At 36.3% G+C, this 20,441-nt stretch overlaps 1 protein-coding gene across 2 annotated transcripts in view; it reads left to right on the top strand.

Annotated features, from left to right (window-relative positions):
• Positions 1–16,490, top strand: part of phf2 (PHD finger protein 2) — a 28,258-nt gene extending 11,768 nt beyond the window's left edge. The window contains exons 9-22 of one of the 2 annotated variants that reach the window (XM_084395394.1): positions 422–528; positions 1,793–1,884; positions 1,983–2,072; positions 2,238–2,576; positions 3,451–3,570; positions 4,315–4,430; positions 4,593–4,771; positions 5,572–5,639; positions 6,181–6,350; positions 10,132–10,409; positions 12,381–12,476; positions 12,560–12,669; positions 13,641–13,935; positions 14,137–16,490. In XM_084395394.1, coding sequence (XP_084251520.1) covers positions 422–528; positions 1,793–1,884; positions 1,983–2,072; positions 2,238–2,576; positions 3,451–3,570; positions 4,315–4,430; positions 4,593–4,771; positions 5,572–5,639; positions 6,181–6,350; positions 10,132–10,409; positions 12,381–12,476; positions 12,560–12,669; positions 13,641–13,935; positions 14,137–14,225 — 2,149 coding nt within the window. In that variant the 3' untranslated portion in view covers positions 14,226–16,490. Of the gene's footprint in view, positions 1–421; positions 529–1,792; positions 1,885–1,982; positions 2,073–2,237; positions 2,577–3,450; positions 3,571–4,314; positions 4,431–4,592; positions 4,772–5,571; positions 5,640–6,180; positions 6,351–10,110; positions 10,410–12,380; positions 12,477–12,559; positions 12,670–13,640; positions 13,936–14,136 lie in introns of both variants that reach the window. The other variant, XM_084395393.1, reaches the window with a different exon arrangement.
• Positions 16,491–20,441: the final 3,951 nt, after the last annotated feature.

Raw genomic sequence — 20,441 nt, 5'->3', positions numbered from 1 at the left:
TGCTATTTAATAAAAATAATTATATATATATTTATTGTGTGTGTGTGTATGTATATATGTTTATATATATATATATATATAATACAATACAATAGGTACAGAGGGTTTGGTGCATAATGTAGGGCTATTATGTGGGATTATAAAGGCCTTAATGTCTTTGGCTGTTGCCATTTTAAATGTTATTACATGCTGTTTGCCATGCAGTGACAACTGGAGGATGGTGATGCAATTGAAGCATTCAAGCGTTAAACCTTTGCTGTTCTATTCTTGGCACTTACAAGCCTCTGTAGCAATGAAAAGAAAGAAGGGAAGTCAAGAGCATATGCTTTTGCCTTCTGAAGTGCATTTCTCACATCTGTGAGACCACGATTTCCTCTCAAGGCACACTTTTCAGTAATCCTCCCTTTGCTTCTCCACTCAGAGCATATGAGGTGGAAAAAAGACTCAAAGTTGCCAGCCTCACTCCTTTTCCAAACTTCGAAACAGCATGTTGGTATGTGGGGAAGTACTACCTGGAGCGGTTTAAAGGTGAGCGAATAATATAAATAAATATAACCTGTTAAAAAAGTGTGTTTTTACGTGGCTTGTTTGTAGGTATTGTAGTTTCACAAAACTCGCAAGTGAAAAAGAGCAAAGTGTCAGTTTCACTGCAACCATTTACGTTTGCAAACGTAAATCATTCGCAGCAAAATTCCCCTGTGTGACTCCCCTGAAATGGCTTCAAAGGTTTTGCTTTCGAAAATTGCCTCTCCATCCTGCTAGATGGAGATTTATCCGTAATAGTGAACTTTGGGACTGGAAATAAAAAGATCTAATGTCGTAAGGTAGACTCAAATGACTTCCTTCTCGCTCGCTTCGTGCGTGATCCTGGAAGGGGCCTGCTGAGCAGATGAGGAGGGTCTGGATGCCCGGCGTATTATTGCAGTCATTACATCGGTGCATCGCGGAGTTCACAGATGATTAGCTTCAAAAGGCAGAATCACTTGCTCCATTACAACCTGGTGTTTAAACTCCCTTCATCTGGCCTTGGACTGCGTGTTTATATTTCCACCATTTTCCCCCCGTCACGTTACTTAATTTTGCCAGATTGCTGTAGCGCGCACATTGCAAAAAGGACCGCTGTTGGTCTCCAAGCTATCTGATGTTCAGATGGGGGAATCAGCTTTCAAGGTCATCTTTTCAAGGGTTCAACTCTCGTGTGTGACTTCAGGTAGAGGAAAAAAAGACCTTGGCTCCAGGCCCAGCAGGCCGACTGGGCCACCGCCAGCTCTATTGCTTCCCTTCTCGTTTCACTGTTTCAGCTTTCACTTTATGTTCATGTTATTCATTTAAATGCAGTGTGGAATATATTTCCTGTAGTGGCTGTGTATCCAGTCCAATGTAATCAATGTTGAAACCGGCGCTCCAAAAAACCGCCCATGACTGCACATGACTGTTTTTAGGCCCCTCTGGATTGAAGTAATCAGTTTGATATATGAATGGCCTTTGTTATTGAACAGTAATGGGTCAGGTTGAAACCGTAGTCCATTTTTATCTGCCAATGCCCACCCCCACTCCCCACTCCCCACTTCTTTCGGTGAGTTTCATGCTCTGAGCATTTCTGACAGGCCGACCACGGTCTTAGGCATTGCTGTTAATGATTTAAGGAAAGTTAGGCCTTTTATCAATTTGCCTATTTAGAAAACAGCCCTTTCTAGAGAGGATCTTATGTTACTAATAGGGCACTAGTTGAGTATTTGGATCCAGATGGGAATAATGGACTCTGATGCAAAATTTCCTAAACATTTTGCAGGTTTACATAAGGCGAACAAGCAGCCACCTCCTTACTTGGTACATGGTGCCAAAATTGTCAATGGAGCATTCAGATCGTGGACTAAAAAACAGGTAAATATTCGATTTGACATTTTCGATATTCTGTAGTTTCACTGATTTAAATTATAGGTAAGTTGACCGTGACTCTCGTCTTTTGTCTTTTTCCAAAGGCTCTTTTAGAGCATGAGGACGAGCTTCCAGAAAACATGAAGCCAGCACAGCTCATTAAAGACCTTGCCAAAGAGATTCGGATTTCTGAGGTGACACACTGCGAAGTTGTTGGAGACTTTTGTTGGATGTCTTTACTCTCATCTATTCAGATATGATCTTGATTTTTATTATGTAGAATGTTTTTGTACATGTTCAATCAGCTATTGCCAGAATCAGTAATGGTTGACAACTTCTTCACTGTGTCTTTAACTCAGAATGCAACAAAAGCCATAAAGAGCGAACCCAGCAACTCAAAGCCCCCAGCCGAGGAACCCCCGTCTGCTCCATCAGAACCAGAAGAGCCCACGTCCCCCGCACACATCTCCTCTCCGCCACGAGATAAGCCAGCTAGGAAGAAAGCCACAAAGCCACCCAAACCACCCAAAATGCCCAAGGCACCCAAACCACCGAAAGAACCCAAAATAAAAGAAGGTGGCAAAAAAAAAGGGAAGAAAGCAAAGGAAGGTATTTTACCTGAGAAAAAGCCCTCAAGTCTGGCAGCTCTTGAATCCCATGCAAAGGACATCCTGAACAAGATGGACCAGCCCAAAAAAGTAAAGTTTTTTTTCATCCGTATAATATTCAATATGTATTATGTTTATGTGTATAAAATGACTTAAAAGGGTGGATTATAATTTCCACCGAACATCCATCAAAATGTTTAATACAAGAAGTCAAATTCAATAATAAATCTTGATATTTTCCATATCTTGATCTTCCATATTTTCCTACATACACTACCGTTTAAAAGTTTGGGATTGGTACATTTTTTTTAAGATTTTGAAAGAAGGCTGCATTTATTTGTTCAAAATACTTTTTTAATTTATTTTTTATTTAATACATTTATTTTAATTTATTTAATACTTTTTTATAATAATTTATATCTTTTTTATTTTATTTTTTTATATATTTTAAAATAATATGGCAAAGAATTTTCAGCATCCGTCATCAGTGTCATATGATCCTTCAGAAATCATTGTAATATAATGATTGGGTGCTCTGTAAACATTTCTTATTATCATCAATGTTGAAAACAGTTTAATATTTTAATGGAAACTGATCTTTTTTCATTTGATGAATAGAAAGTTTAAAAGAGCAGCATTTAATGCATCCTTGCTTAATAAATGTATTCATTTCTTTAATTTTTTTTATCTTACTTACCTCAAACATTTGAACGTTAGTGTATATTTTTTACTAAAGCGTTTTTAATAAATGGAAAATGCCACATAGAGACTTCCAGGAACATTTCTGAATTCATTTTGAATCTATTAATTAAAATGAACTGAACATAAACGAAATTTGATACTGCATGTGCAAAATCATTGTGAATAAAATCACTGTAAATATATCACCCTGCTCTAGAACTGTCAGTATGCACTTTTATCCATTAAAAAAAAAAAACATTTTATTGTCTCTCACATTACACAGCTGTTAAAGACTGGGATGAGTATTATGGAGAAAGAGACGAGTAAACCGAATGACGTTGCAAAGTTTGAGATGATTCGAGAGCATAATAAGAACAAGACGGAGGCCAAATGGAAATATAAGGTACGTTTGTTAGGTTTACAATGTAAGGACACGATTGTAATGAATAACCTTGTGTAATGCAAACGTAATGATTTCCTCCATAGCAGCATAGATCAGTGCTAGAGAGAGGCTTTGAAAATCCACGCAAATAATATCAAACCCCGACAAGTTGAAAAGTAGCAAGCAGGGCTTTGGGATCATCCAGAAAGTGATTTACACGTTTTAGATCAAAGCAATCAGCAGAAATAACTCTGCGGCTCAGTCACTCTCTCTGTTCTGGGATCATCAAAGCAGCAGAACCCTTTACCCAGCCTCAGAGTTTACTAAATGCTATAATGCTATGTCATATCCCAGACATGCCAGCTAAGTATTTACATATGCCTTCATTTCTACTATCAAAATGAGCGTGTTGTGTCGTTATTGTTGGATAACATGGGATGGCTTTTGTAGGAAAAGCTTAATTCTGGTGAACGGAAGGCATTACAGGGCTTTCGTTCAAGGGGTAAAATTCAATGCCAAACAGCCCAGGAATGTTTGTAGTTGCTCCAAGTCTCCTGATCCGAGTGCTCCTTTGCCGCTCGGCAAACATTTGCAGATGGAGAGAAGTCTCTGCTAGATAGTCTTCAAGGTCATCAGCCGCAATGGCTTCAGTCTTTGACGTCTGATCACAGTGGACGCGGCTGACAGCGAAGACCCGAGAAGTGAATGAGATGGGAAGAGTTTCAAAGTACTGACGATCGTTTGGTGTTTCTTTTCATCTTGCAGAACAGCAAACCTGATTCGTTATTGAAAATGGAAGAAGAGCACAAATTTGACAAAAGTCTACTCAGCCATAAAGACAATAAATTTGCATTTTCATTGTCGAATAAGAAGTTGCTGGGGTAAGTACAGTATTAAAGTTAAAATTTCAAGCATGCACTATTAAATAGGCCTATGTTAATACATATTTTGATATGACTGACAGCCCTAATTTTGAGCAATTTTATGTCTGTGTTGTCTCTTCTGTCAATCCAACTAATGTTCTTTTCATCTGGTTCCCTCAGATCAAAGATGCTCAAGACCCAGACCAATTCGAGTGTTTTTGGCTCAATACAGAATATCAAGGAAGAAAAGCCCAAGCCTGTGAGAGACGAGTATGAGTACGTCTCTGATGAGGGGGAGCTTAAGATCGACGAATTCCCAATCAGGAGGAAAAAGAACGCAGTCAAGAGAGACTTTTCCTGTAAGGCTTCATGATATGCGATCTGGGCCAGGGTGATTTTCTGATTAAATAAGACATAAATTTGAAAGCAAAAATTATTATATACTTTATAATCAGACCCAGATGGAATCAGTAGACTAATGTTAAATTTATTACACTGATTTTGGGTGACAAAATGATTTAAACTACAGTCTTATTAGTATTTGAAAGTATAATAAAATTAGTCAAACTCTATAATAAACAAACACACAGGGGGTGGGGGTCCAAAATTAAGATTTTGCAATATCTGCCAATGATGAGTGAGTTAAGTACAATTTTACTTAAGATATTTACTTTAGATATTCCTTATTGGCCATGAAACTGTTTTTCATTATTATTTTAATAATTGGAATAGTTTTAATAATTTTTTTCCAAATAACAGTGGAATTGTTTAGCTTTTTTATGAATTATGAATATTGAATTAGTAGCAAACAGCTCAGTTCAATGTGTTACAGATACACAGACACAAGGAATATTTAACATGCGTCACCACATCAAATCCTAGATAAACCTCTGCAGTTGCATTTCCTAATAAAGTTACTGGCCACCATACATTTAATTTAATGAGTTTTGCTTGTATTTGGCAGAGTTTGTTTGGTCCCTGGGTGGCGCATATGTAGAAATGTGTGAGTGACAGGCATTCAGATTATGTTGAAATCCGTGGCCACTGATTCCATGTGAGCCTGCCTATATTAGACACACTGGTCTTTTAACTGATTAACAATAAATCTTTAATTTCATGCTATGTGAGAATAATCTTAAACATCTGATGTTATTTACAGTTTTATCAAACATCAAAGAGCCCATTCTGCCATCGAAAAAGCCAAAGCTACTACCGTCGGACACGAAGGTAAGCGTCAACTCCATTTATAGTGCTGGTCCAGTGTTATTTAACAGAACATCCATAGTATTTCTCTTTAATCAGATAGTGGTAAAAACATTAAAAGACTGATTTTGACGGTAAACAGGAAGAAATTAGGACAAAATTTGATTTTTTTTCATGAAGTAGCTGATTAATTCCTTCTGGATGCATTTAAAACATAGCAGCGCTGATGTTCTCAGCTTGCGATAATTCACCCATAATGTTCCGACTTAAACCAACATACGGCACAAATCAAAGAGAGCGAGCTGCAAGACGGAGCCAAATATCACCTCAAAACTGATGAGGGAAATAGCTGTGGACTGAATCAAATGAGAGCAAGAAAGTTAATCATGACAGAGGCCCACAGGCGAACTATGTGAGGGGTTACAAAAGGCTACAGGATATACCAAGACAAAACTGTATATAGAATGAATATTGCTCATGCAGTTCGTTCAGCTTCTTGTGCATATTTTGATACATTTACATTATGTACTTCATGTCCGTTTTTTCCCCCCCATTGTTATTTCAGAATCCAGATTCATCAGATGAAGAATCGCTCCACATAGACACGGAGGCCAAGACAGAGGTCAAAGGTCGTAACTCCAAGGTCTCTAAGAAGAAAGGGGGCAGTTCAGCTGGGATTCTGGATCTCCTACAGGCCAGCAAACAAGTGGGCGGCATTGACTACAGTAACAACAGGTATGCACATTGTTATCTATATCCTGGTGTCTGAAAGGCATGAGTTAGCCAAGTCAATTAATAAGGCTGAATAGGTTTACTTTTAGTTTTCGCTTTAATATTTAAACAATAATAATTTTGAGATGCAACTTCTCCTAAAGAATTTTAACATAGTATACTTTGGAATGTTGAGACTATCAGGATGTAGGCCTGGGCGAAAAATCGATTGAATGAATTAATTCGAATTTTTTGTTGCGGGCGATTTAAAAAATAAGTAAATCGAGTTTTTGTGTAATGATCATTTTGGTCGCATATGCTCCTGAAATTTAATCTGTGCGACCTAAAAATATATTTGGGAGCATTTGTGCGAGTGCAAATAATGGTTGTGGTGCGACCTGTTTTAATTTCTCTAAAAAAAAAACGTTTGCAAATTACTTCACAGTGTGTACCTTATGTGCGCTGATATATAAGCACGAGAGAGAGCCCCGGTCGCGCGCGCGCACTCTCACGTCTTCAAACAACACGAGCGCTGTCTTGCTCTCTCTCCCTCGCGCATATTAATCAAAATCAATTGACACGATAGAAAAAGGGCGGAAGACCGAAGTTTCACGTGAAGCGTTCGGAGATTTTTTTCTCCTGAATTACAGCGGAGTGTGAATTGTGCTAAAAAATAAACTGCCGGGATAATCACACAACTTTGCAGTTGGCAACCGTCATGTCCGATTCGCGAACTAATGACTCATTTGAACCGATTCACTTGAATGAATGGTTAAAACAACTGATCTGTCTAACACTGAACTCACGAGACGTCTGAATAGGTGTATAACAAATCGGTAACACTTTACAATAATGTTCCATTTATTAAATTCTAGTTAACTACATTAGTTAACATGTACTATTAATAAACTGTACATTGTTAATTTGTTAACCATTGTTAATGTTAATTTCAACATTTAGGCTAGGCTACTAATAGCCTACATTAGGCTATTGAAGTGTTTTTTTATGTTAACAAAAAAAACAAAACAAAAAAAAACACTTCAATAGCCTAATGTAGGCTATTAGTAGCCTAGCCTAAATGTTGAAATTAACATTAACAATGGTTAACAAATTAACAATGTACAGTTTATTAATAGTACATGTGTTTATTGCTTTCCTTAATAAGTAGGGGGGGAAATCGGAAAAAAATCGTAAATCGAATTAAAAAAAATAAAATCGGAGATTTTATTTTTAGGCCATATCGCCCAGCCCTATCAGGATGGTAAACGGTTTCCGAGAAACATCCTCTCTAGTCTAGTGACTAAGTTTAATATTAAATTTCATAATATAATCCATAGCCTTTTGATTTTGAGTAGACTTTGATAGTCTACTATTTATATATTTTCGATGTTTTAAATGCGTATATACATGTAGATGAACATCTTTGGTTAAAACAGTTTTAAAATACATGGCTTGAGACCTACCTCACATTCTGTTCAATACCGTTTTGCTCCGTCCATCTGTTTTTGAACGCAAGAATGTGTCTTGTGGGAAAAATCGTGACTAGTATCTGGTGTACATGACCCTAAACTAGTGTAATTATACAAGGCTTCCTTAAGCAACTAGTTGTTTAGACAATCCATCGACTGGTCATTTGTGCACATCCCTAGTTCATACATTTTCATGATTCATGTGGTATGTTTTGTACATTACACACGCTAATGTGGCAGAGTATGTATTATGGATATGTTTTGTGTTTGGCTGAGGGCCATAGGGAACATACAATTTATATGATGAAGCATGTTCCTGACCCTTAAAGAATTAAAACACGTCATATTTCTAGCTTAACTGTTAGTTCTCAAATTTCTCACTGTAAACACATCGAGCACAGGCGTTTCTTCATCTGTTGAACAATGGCTAAAGTAATAGTTTGCACGGTTCTTTATAAGCAGTTTACATGTGCTGCCATTATTTGTTTAATCCCTCTACACTATTAATTTGTCAAATACAGCAAAAGCTTTAGGCCATTCCTCTTCATTTTACTGTTTGCTGTTTTGGGCACATTTTTGATGGTCTATTTCCACTGCGCTGAAAGCTGCAAATCAGCTCAAACACAAAATGAGAAGGAAAACATGGTTAAAATATGTTAATTTCTCAAATTATTTTTTTGTGCTTTTAAACCTGACATATGACTGCAGGATTGTGGGGAGGAAATGCCTCCAGTCAGTTGCGACCACATTAAACAAGCTCTTGACTCATTGTTCCACCTCACTGGTTAATCACTTAATAGGTGGTAATCTGCACGGGCTAAATCTGTATTTTTCTGCTAGTTACCTCAAGCTTGGAAGCAGATGTGGACACAATAGTCTTAGTTTACACGGTAGAATCTTCTTGTGACATGAAAGAGATTTACCTGATGAGGAAATTACCTTTTTATGGGGAATGAATGTTTAGTGACAGTTAAGTTAGAAAGGCAAGAGGGAGATGTGCAGATTGGTGGTTTATTGAATGAGCAGATGTGATTATAAGACAGAACAGGTTCAGTTTTGGTTGAATGAAGGTTCAGTGTGAATGAAAGCAGAGATGTTAATGCAGGTAATTTGGTTTGCCTTTTGATTACACACCTTGGATTGAATCTTAACTAGGATTTTCAAGTTAGTTTTCCAGGCCCACCCATTAGCTTTACATGTTCAGTTGATTAAATATGCCGGAGATTTAAACAAGTCCTCATGACATTGCCATACATCAGCTGCAGTGGAAAAGCTCTTTGGCCATGATTGACATCAACCATTTTCTTTGGTGGGTTAAAGGTGATGTGTAATGTTTTGAATATTAAAATGTTAATAAGTAAAATATTTCAATATTGTATAAAACTTTTTTTAATTTACTATTTTTAATATGCACAGTCGACTATAAGTAAACTATTAGTATTTCCTTGAAAACTGCGTTTCCATCCTATTTTTATGCAGATTTTGGGATATCGCCAGTGTTCTTTTAGAATTAATTTATACTGTTATAGTATTTATCAACATTTTAAATTACATTTTATTTTTATATTTTCAGTTTTTATTTGAAATTTTAGTTTAGTTTCCAGTAATTTTTTATGTGCTTTTGTAATTTTTTACATTTCTATTTAGTTTTAATTTAAATTAGATTCAGTTTTAGTTATTTTACTACTTTAACTTAAACTCATTTTATTTCAGTTACTTGCCAAGAAAACAATTCTAATTTCATAATTTTTTTCATCATTATTTCAATTAATAAAAAAATTTTTTTTAGTTAATAACAACCCAACATTTTTGAGTGGATATTGCAAAAAATGTTGGATCGAAACACTAAGATGCAAATAAAAATGTAATCATGCGACTAAAATTCACATATTTGCATGCATTTTTTAAATTCAGCAAGTAAACATGATAATTAGTTGCAATGGAAAGACATTTACTTAATATTAAATCGATAAAGTCATGTGACTGAATAATTTGGCCTGGAAATACTGCTTTATTTTCTAATAGCTTTTCATGATATTCAGAGTTTTAGTATAAATTAAATTTGCAGCTTGGAAACGTATATCTATCATCATTAACCTGACCAGTGGCGTCTGCTTGGGACTGTTCATCTGGGAAATCTTTCTGCTACACTAGTGGTGCAAAAATTACACACTTCACCTTTAAGTGTCCATCTCCATTCTCATTGCTCCCCATCACCCGACTCACTTCCTAAAATTTCGAATCGCTTCTCATTCCCACTGACACTTGGAGTAATGTGCGTGTGTGTTGTGTATTTCTCATTGATGGACTTACAGTCAGCCACCTGCATCCCCCAGCACACAGGAGGCCATCCAGGGCATGTTGTCCATGGCTAACCTGCAGTCATCAGACTCTTGTCTGCAACCATCCTGGAGCAATAGCCAAGCTAAGAACAACTCTCACAGCAGCTCAGCCAGCAAGAAGCCGAGCGGCGCAGCCGGAGCAGGAGGGAACAGCAAGCGACCAGCCAAACGCTTGCCCAAAAAGACGCAAAAGAGCAGCAGCGTGGACAGTTCGGACATGTTCGATGATGACCAGGACCACATGGACGCATGCTTTAAGGATTCTGATTATGGTAAGTTCTTCAAACGGATTCTTTTACTGTGCTTAAAGCGATCGTTCACCCCCCCAAAAAAAGTAATATCTTCTGGGGAACACAAAAGATATTTTGAAAAATTTATTTTGTCAAAAAAAAAAAAAAATCATACTATGAAGGGGTTTAATGTTGTTTGAACCCCAAAATGCAGAAGTAGTTTAGTCATACAGGTTTGAACCAGGGCTGCATGATGTTGAAAAAGATTTTGATATGCTTTTGATATGCGATAACCCGTAAAATAATGTGATATGCGATACGACAATGCTTTAAGTATAAAACAGAAATTGAATAATCAAATGTAAAAATAAAACACTGCTTAGTCTTTACTGTATGAATCAAATATATACTGATTCTTATTAAAGCTACAAAAGTTATTCAGCCATTTCTCTTTGTCTTTTGTTCATGACCCCAGTTATTGCAAGCTATCGCGATATATACATTTGAGATATTTCGGTAATTTCGATATATTGTGCAGCCCTTTTAGCAGTTAATCCGTGAATCACATGCGTGCCAAACCGTGGGGCCTGATCCGTACGGATCAACTGCAATCCGTTCCACCCCTAATTAACATTAATGACACAGACAGCAGCATTTATATTAGTCGCACGGATCCAGTTTACTGTTACAAATGTGTTTTCTATCTCAACTGCTTACGTTCACTTAAGACACAACTGATAGTGTGTTTAAATGAATACTCACCAAAACAGGCATTTTGACATCAATTTATGTGTATTTGGCCATATAAGCTGCAGAGGAGAACTGAATTCGGGATTGCATGCTGTCCGAGAGGCGGCTTTGTGTGCATACGAGTACGGCATTGTTCTTTTCCGTTGCTTATTGTGCTTAATAATAACTCTTTTTGACATTAAGCACGTCACAGTCATGTGTCCAGTCTATTTTCTGCTATCTGCGTCGACCTATCTGGGCTTTTCGTAACTTTTTGAAGTATTAAAGTCATTCAGTTATAGCATGCCATTGCGATATGCATAGCGATTTGTACATCCCCGATATTTCGATAATTTAGATATATCGTGCAGCCCTAGTTTGAATGACATTTTTGGGTGAGCTATCCCTTTAAGAACCCATTTGGAGAACAGATTGTAGTCCTCTCGTACCTTCATCTTGGATAGCTTGTTTGCACTATTATCTAGACCAATTAGTTCCTCTGAGACGATTTGTCAAGGATGTTTGGTGATGACTTGGAATTGCCCAGGTGTCCTTAGAGCAAAGCAAAACAGTGTAAATCTGCTCTATCAACTTTCTGATTAGAGTTTGATTTTGACTTAAGGGTTCTCATTCACGGCACAGTGACAGGCGTGTTTACTCTCAGCTAGAACTTTTCAATCCCCCTTTTTGAATGGTCTCTTTTATAGCTTTTGTGAACCCCTTCCAAGAACAGCAAGACCATTAGAAGCCTGTTAATAATCCATTAGCATGAGTTTTAAACTGTTGTTTTAAATGCTTTTTGATCTGATACCCTAATTAGTCATTACTAGCACGCACATTCCCGTTTGGACTCACACTAAGAGAGCGCTTTATCAGGCACACAAGCATTCCTCCTTTCTGTAAACATTTTTTTTCTTTTTCTTGATAATTTAATTGTTGGAAATTGCGTGTTCCTGAGTGGTTGAGTTCAAAGAAGCTAGGTGCATGCAGGACGAGGCAGGGCAAGGAACAGCTGCCATGCATCTGTGTCACGCTAACATCCTGTCCAATGAGAAAATACTTAGCACTGTAGTTTATGGAGTGCAAAAATAGGGTGGTTTCTCATGTATAAGCTGTTTAAAAGTAATGTGCTTCGACATATTTACATTGCTTTCTTTAATGACTTTAGACCATACATATAGCACTCCAAGACAAAGAGAAGTTCCAGTGGAAACTAAAATGGTGGCATCTGTAGAATTAGCTAACTTTTGCCTTCTTTAATCTTCTTTTTTTTTCTTTCTTCAGTTTATCCATCTCTGGAATCTGAAGAGGACAACCCAATTTTCAAATCGAGATCGAAAAAAAGGAAAAATACAGATGACACTCCGTATAGTCCAACAGGTAGTGCGAAGTCTACAATTTCAGGTGGGAGTCCGACTATAATGTAAATGTAATCACATGGGATTATATTCATACTGTTGCAGCACGAGTTGGGCCCACTGTACCACGACAGGAGAGACCAGCTCGGGAGGGGGCACGTGTGGCGTCCATAGAGACAGGACTGGCAGCTGCGGCAGCTAAATTGTCTCATCAGGTTAACGCTTTAAGCTCATAATGAAGCGGTTCATTCAATGCAATGCCCAAATGTTTACATATCAATTTAAAAACATTACAATAATATTAAAATACTTCTAAATTAAGTATATTCTAGGGATGCACAATTAATTTAAATAAAGCTGGAATCAGCTTATTGTGATTATCAAGTCGCAGAGGCTTGAAATGAATTAAATACATGCATCTGCTCTGAGTTTGGGTCACTTATAATGTGCATTAGGGAACATAACATGCACAAACCATCTTCCCAAACTTGTAATGAGAAGCGCTTATAAACCAGCTATTGTCAACAAAAGAGAAGCTGTGGTTTTCTGCCAAAATAAAACCTCAATTGGTTTAACATTTGAAAATAAAGAAATTAAGACAGCCAGTTCAGTGTATATATATGTTACAATAGTATCGGTTTGAATTTTGTTTAATATTTTTAATTAGTTATAAAAGTAATAATTAAAAATAATCATATATTTTATAATTTTATACTCTTTATAATTTGTCAAATTGTGTAGCCCTACAAAGTAGCGCAGCCAAACCAAATAAAATTTTATCAGAAAAATCGCTTTTAAATGTTTTTTTTCCCAAAAAGTGTAGCCCCAGTAAATACTGAGGAAACCTATTTAATAAAAATGTTGTGGATGTCTCATTTGCATTTGCAAGGATATTTATGTAAAATGAATAAATATTTAGGTCCTGCACTATTTTAGGTCGCACATTGATGGCGTTGTCCATGTGAACTCCTTTGTGTTTTGAAGCACAATATGCTCTTTGAATCATTTTCAAATCATGCTGGAGAACATGATCATCAGGTTTTTCCCCAACTTGTGGGAGTTCATGCAGTTCGAGTGTCATTACAGTTAAAGAAATTCTGAATCCTCTCTAATAGCTTCCATTTTCGTAGAAACATCTGTAAGACTGATTTAGCTAAAGGATCCTACTAACTAGTTCTTGCTACAGGAGGAGCAGAAGATTAAAAAGAAGAAAAAGAGTACCAAAAAGAAGCCCGTGGCTGTAGAGGAGCCTCACAAACTCTCTCAGGACAGCAGCTCTCCAGAACCCACCCCAGACTCTGAGACCAACCTGGCCGACCACGAGTACAGCACTGGAACGGGCAAAACCCCCGGCGGCTCGCAACCCATGGCCCCCGGAGTCTTCCTCAGTCAGAGGCGGCCTTCATCATCGTCATCATCTCAGAACACCTCATCTGTCCCGCCAGCAAAAGTCGAACGTGGGAACTCGACGGACGCCAAAGGTGATTTTGGCCAAAACATAAATAGGATCATCTTGTGATGAGTATTAATTCATGTTTAAAGGTCTGTTTATGTTGCACTGGCCAATCTGAGAGTCGCAATTTCAGCACCATTAATAATTTATTGACACAGCTGTGTATGTATTGATGCGAAAGGATGTTGTTGTCGCATATGCTAACCATTTCGCTTCGTCTCGCCCACAGCCAAGCGGCTAAAGAAAGGAATGGCAACGGCCAAACAGAGACTCGGAAAAATCTTAAAGATTCATCGTAACGGCAAGCTCCTGCTGTAACATGGACAATGGGTGACTCAGACTTTCTCCTGATGTTTATGGACCCGTGGACTGATCCCTCCCTCCCCCCCTCGATGAGCCGGGATGAGAGCAGCAAGGACTGAAACGGACGGGAAAGCGAACAGGATCCCACAAGTTTTCAATTTCTAAGAAGAACATAGCTCAGATAGGTTTTTGCCTCTTCTTTTACTTTATAACTTTCAGATACTAAAAATGTACAGAATACCTGCTATTAATATTTTGTAAGAAGAATTTGTCTTGTTTTACTATGGCTATCAGTTTATCAGGGGTTGCTAATATATTATAAGATACAGTACATAGCAGTCATTCCAAGACAAAGAAAGTATCCCTTGCATGTATTCCAGTTGCATGCATTGTTTTGGGAGGGAAAGGGTTAGTGGAAGGTTGCAAACAAGAAGGTCATTACTGCTTTTTGGATGTGGCTTATCATTATTATTAATATTATTTTCTTTTCTTTTTTTTTTACAAGTATTACTAAAGAGATGATTTTTACTTACTGCCTGGGTGATTTTAAAATCCCCCATTTGGAATTTACTTTCTTTAAGCAAAAAAAAACACATTTTTATATGCATTACCTACACGGGACAGCTGAAAAAGTACTTTTCTGTTTGCTAAGCACTATCACAGATAATATTTATTGATCTAATATAATTGTACATGTCATAGGTAGCTTGAGAAAAGCCAGAAGGCACTTACAAAACATCAGTGAAGCACAAATATGAACTCATATTGTTAGTAATGTTGTCTCAACAGCTACTATAAAATGACAACTGTAGTTTTATTTTATTTTATTACAAATATAGGAAAATTTCGTTTTTGTGGGGAAAAACATTAAACATGCATATCGATAACAATTCCACTTAATGATGACATGGTTCAAATATCTTATTTCCCCTTTTCTAACAATTCAGTGTATCACATGAAATACAATATCACAACTAAACTTTTACTGAATTGTTACCACATCTTTGACATTTTTATTTATATGTTGTTTTGTCATTTTTAGACATTGATACTACAATCAGATTTACATCATCCTGTTTATCGCATTATTTTATTGTTTGACAATGTAGCTCTTATTACGGTTCCATTATACGTTACAAAACACTTGCCAAAAGCAACGAAACACTACATAAATGGGATCTCTAGCACTGATGATAAGCCTCATCCATGACATTTCACTACATGGGGATACTTTCTCTCTTCTTTTTGTTTCACAGGCAGCACCAATTACCCTAGAATGAAATATGCATTTATATTGCTTCACAGTACAGTATGTAGAATGTAGCCTGTATATAGCTTTTTAAATTACTACTTTTTGTATCCTTTTTTCCTTAATACTTCATTATACATTTTTACTAGTTTTTGCTAATTACAAACAAAAATATATATAAAGATATAGAAATAGTCATTACCTTTTTCATTTTTTTTTTTTTTTGTTAGATACACAATAGCTGTACTTTTTTAACCATTGTTTTGTTTTCATTTCATTTTGTTACATTAGACAAAAGGTGTTGCCTGGAGAACAAAATACACAGTGTAACATTTATTCTCATATGGCCTTACATGCAGAAAACCATGTGTATTATGATTCATTTATGATGGGGGATAAGGAAAAAAAAAAAATCAGCGTTTCTACGACCAGCCTGACATTTGAGCTAAAATACCCCTGATGGATTTTAAAAGTTATTTTACTAGCACCTTGTGAAGTGTTTTCTGTGTCAGTGATGTAATTTATTAATGTTTGTAGCCTTTTATACTTGTATAATTCTTAAGAGGTTTTGTTTTAAATCGTTTATCAGTCTGTGAGCCCCTTAGGACACTTCTATCATTAACATTGGGCAATAGTTCCTTTTTTTTTCTTCTTTTTTTTTTTTTTTTGTCTTAGCAAAATTTGTCTTCATTGTTTTCATCAAATCAAGTGCAACTGCTCTCATCAATACGAAATGTTACATTATTACTGTTATTATTATTATTAAGCAGCTATTTTAAAAATCCATACCATCATGCCATGAGTTTTATTTTGGTAATAGAGTATGTACATTCTTAACCAGGTTTACTGTGCTCATAAATTGCAGTGTTTTAGTTACCAATGTAAATCTTGTATCCACCTTTCCGAATCGAAACAATGGAACTATTTCAGGTTTTTATTTGTACAAAATGTGTGTTGCTTTGTTGTGGTTTATTTTTATATGTTCAAACAATTAAATGCATCCACTGTTTCATGGCAGTGAATGATACTTTTGTAGTAGTGCACTCTGTTTTCTGACTCACAAAAGATGTTTTGAATTAACATCCATGTCATGTGTTTGCAGAAATGCCTTATTTTCTTGCCGTTTATATTTAACCTTTTGTATTAGGATTTATTGCCCCATGCATACTTTGTTTTTCTAAATGCAATGAGTTGCTCATTATGTATATGAAGTCTGTTCCCATGCCATAATGGCACACAAAAGTCAGTTTTGGTAACATGTTCTTCCACCATTCATATGGAATGGCAGGGCTACACACGTTCCCTGGAACATGCTGTGGTAATTACTTTTAAATGGGCTCATGCTACTGTACCATTCAGGTCTGATGCCCTGGAGAAACTCTCGACTCGCACACAATCCCCCCATTTAGAACCACATTGTCCACTGGGAGCCGAGCTGCACTTTTTGCTTTTGTTCTTTAATACACAGCTAAAGCCAAAACACCAGCGAGTCCAGCCGGCAGCTCCGACCAAATCATTTTCATGAACCGAGCCAAGGTCAACACTGTTAATATCTATTCGTGTTGCCGGACTCTGACGTATAGTTCAAATATAGCCTGAGCGTTATTTGAAACAGTGTGTATGTGTAAGGGGACGTGTGTAGTGTGTACTACTGACCTTATGATGTCTTTGCTCTGTGTAAATTATCTTTGTGTTTTTTTCTTTACTTCCTAGTGGCTTCCAATAGATTTTAAGAGCAAGGACTCGTTTTCAACGTCTCTTGTCTTGACCTGATTTACGAGGATTGGAGGTGAACATGCAGAGAGCCACCAGGTGGAGATAGAAATCCCAGAAAATGCGTCTGTTGCTTGCTTCTCAGTGGAAAGGGCTGGCAGGTACATCTGCTCCACTTATGACATCAGTTTTTTTTACCATCAAAATAAATGTTATGTTCTAGAAGGTACATCACAATAGCTGCTATTAACAAAATGCAGGGTCTTTTTTGGAGCTAATTTGGATATAGACAAATATAGCCTATAGTTCAAAAACAATTGTCCATAAGCAAACAATTACTGTAAAAATGTGGCCTCAACCAATTTCACATTTTTTATGTTTACTTTCTTCCCTTTGGTCTTTAACGTTACGCACGATACCGCATAAATCTTAACGGCATGACAAACATTTCAAATAATTTAGGGTAAAACCATATTTGAGTAGGTATTTGTTATTGTTGGAGTATGTGGAAGGGTTCCACTCTCAACATGAAAATGCAGATTTTGTCATCAACATCTGCCATGTATCCCACACGGCGCAGAGAACGCCACAGCTCATTGCCTCCCGGTAAACCCCCCCCCCCCCAAGCAAAGTAGCACCCAATGTCCCCCCTAAGTACTTTGTAGCGTATTAATGATGTTTATCTCTGAGAGGAATTGCAGAAGAGGCTCGTATATCAGGCCTAACTTGTTCCTGCCACCAGTTTGTTTGTCTGTGCACAGCAGTGTTTAGCAAACATTGTTTTAGCAGTTAGTTAACATCAGAAAAAGCAGTGCCATTTCAGAAAGATGGAGTATGACTGATTTGGAAGTAATCGGGTGGTTAAGCCCTTTTTAAAAAATGGTTTCACTTTATTTTACAGTAAGTGCACTTATGTGTACTTACAGTGTACTTACCTAAGAAAGTACTGGGTAATATAAGGCAACTACATGAGTTAGGTTTAGGGGTATGTTCAGGGTTATTACTCAGCTATTGCAATTACTATAATAAGTACATAGTATGTACATGGGGACTGTAAAATAAAATGCATGTATGTAAAATAGGACATTAACAACATCTCTATTCATGGGTTCTGAGGCCAAATATCTTGTAATGCTATGCTTAAACCAATCTATTAATACAATGGACTATTTCACAAAAGTTGGGTGATTTATTTATCATGTATTTTAATTATTTAGTTGTAAAACTTACATTTACAGTCAAAAGTTTGGACACATCTACTTTTTTATTATCCACATTTTTTTTATATAAGTAAATTCTTGTAAAATATTAAACTTTGCATAATTACAGCATTTTTCCTTCAATATTTGATCCAACTTAAATAAAAAATTTTTTTTACAAAAAAATAAATACATTTTTGGGTATACTTTGTATTTTATTTCTACAAAATGAATTAATTTTGTAGAAATAAAATACAAAGTATACCCAATTTTTTTTGTATTTTATTAGTAAAAATTTATTTTATTGTTTTTTTATTGTTTTTAGTAAATATATTTTTACTAAAATATATATTTTTAATTATTCAAAATAATTTAAATTATTTTGGGGAAAAGGAGTTTTGAAGAGCATAAGAAACATTCATTAATCGTGTCCAAACTTTTGACTGGTAGTATTTCCAAATGCACAGTTAAATAGAATACTTACATTTAAAATGTACTCTTCATCCACAGGGACATCTGTCCGATGTCCTTAGTGTGTGTTATTGTTCAGCTTGTGGACTGCAGATGGCTAAAGCAGTGCTGGTCATTCTCCTCGCCAAAAAATCCTAGAGAAAAAAACAGGCACGTCGGCTACATTTGAAAAAAACTAATCATTTAAAGTGGATCAGTTTTGCAGTGGATACGGATTGTGACTTTTAAATTCTTGTTTAATATCTTAAAAGTGCTCTGATCAATGTTGGGGATATCGCATTATTTCTTTAAAAATGTAACTAATTGTGTTAGTTGCTTTTTATGGAAAGTAACGTGTTGCGTTACTTTTTGCATTGCCTTTTCTCACCTGGGCTGGACTTGGTTGTTTGTTTTTTAATAAAAAAGTTTTTTTTTTTGCCAAGTGTCAAGGCCAAAAGTGAAATGACGCAGGAGAAGAAAAAGTAACTACGATTTTAATTCAGAAATTTAATTTAAAAAAAGATTACTTGTAATGTGTTACTTCCAACACTGGTTCTGATGAAACAGTACAGGGGATGTAATCAAACACTTTTCCACACTATTTTATTTATGTTTTTATGCTTTTTTTTTTTTAAAGACAATGTCTACAGAATTTCTGATGTTTAGAAGAGATTCTTTTTTGCCAATTTTTATTTAGCCTTTTCCCTTCAGCTCTATACATGTTTACAGCACTGTCACTGGGTTTAAACTCTTTTCTGAGTCCAATAGGAATTAATTCCCTGTGTCTTTAGGAGGGCAAGTGGTTTTATAATTGCGGTGTCAGGGGAGTCCAGGTGGATCTGCTGAGTGTCATGTTTGAGCTTATCTCATGGTGATCATATGCAGTGTAGCGGTCACAGATGTGAACGGACCGCCCGCCTTTCACTGTGATTTTAGTAAAAGCCCTGCGGTCTTATTAACAAGCCCCCAGTGGTTCAGTGAAACGTGCCATGCAGAAGATGCTTTAATTGCATTGGAATGTTTGAGTAAGTCATGTCTTTGTGTGGCCTAGCAGTGATGCAGGCATCGCTGTGTGTTATTGGTGGTCTTCCGTCTCGCAGTATAGGGTCTTACAAGTTACATTCCTCATGGTTCAAGAAGATTTTTGCAGAGGGGAGCAAGGTCCCAGTGATGCCCCTGAAGTAATCCTTTAGGGACTTTCTGTTTTATGTGCATGTGTCTATATTCAGTTCAAAGGTTTGTGTTCAGTAAGAATTTGTTCTTCTTTCTTTTCTGTTTTCGACAGTAAAGACATTTAAAATGTTAGAAAAGATTTATATTTCAAATAATTGTGGTTTCCACAATTATTAAAACAGCATAACTGTTCTGGTAACGCTTTACAGTGATGTCCCAGTAGTTAACGTTTGTTAATGCATTAACTAAAAATTAACTATCAACGAGTAATACATTTGTTACAGTGTTTATTTATCTTTGTTAGCGTTGGTCCATAAAAATACATCTATTCATTGTTAGTTCATCTAAGCTCAGATCTGTTAAATAATATTTGTTAAATAAAACATATACAACTTTTGATGTAGTGCATTAGTAAATGTTTAAATGAAAAATCACTAAGATTAATAA

The sequence above is a fragment of the Rutilus rutilus genome (assembly GCF_951802725.1).
Source record: "Rutilus rutilus genome assembly, chromosome: 22".
Classification (NCBI taxonomy): domain Eukaryota; kingdom Metazoa; phylum Chordata; class Actinopteri; order Cypriniformes; family Leuciscidae; genus Rutilus; species Rutilus rutilus.
The sequence above is the reverse complement of the archived record's forward strand: the minus strand, read 5'-3'. Positions and strand labels throughout refer to the sequence as shown.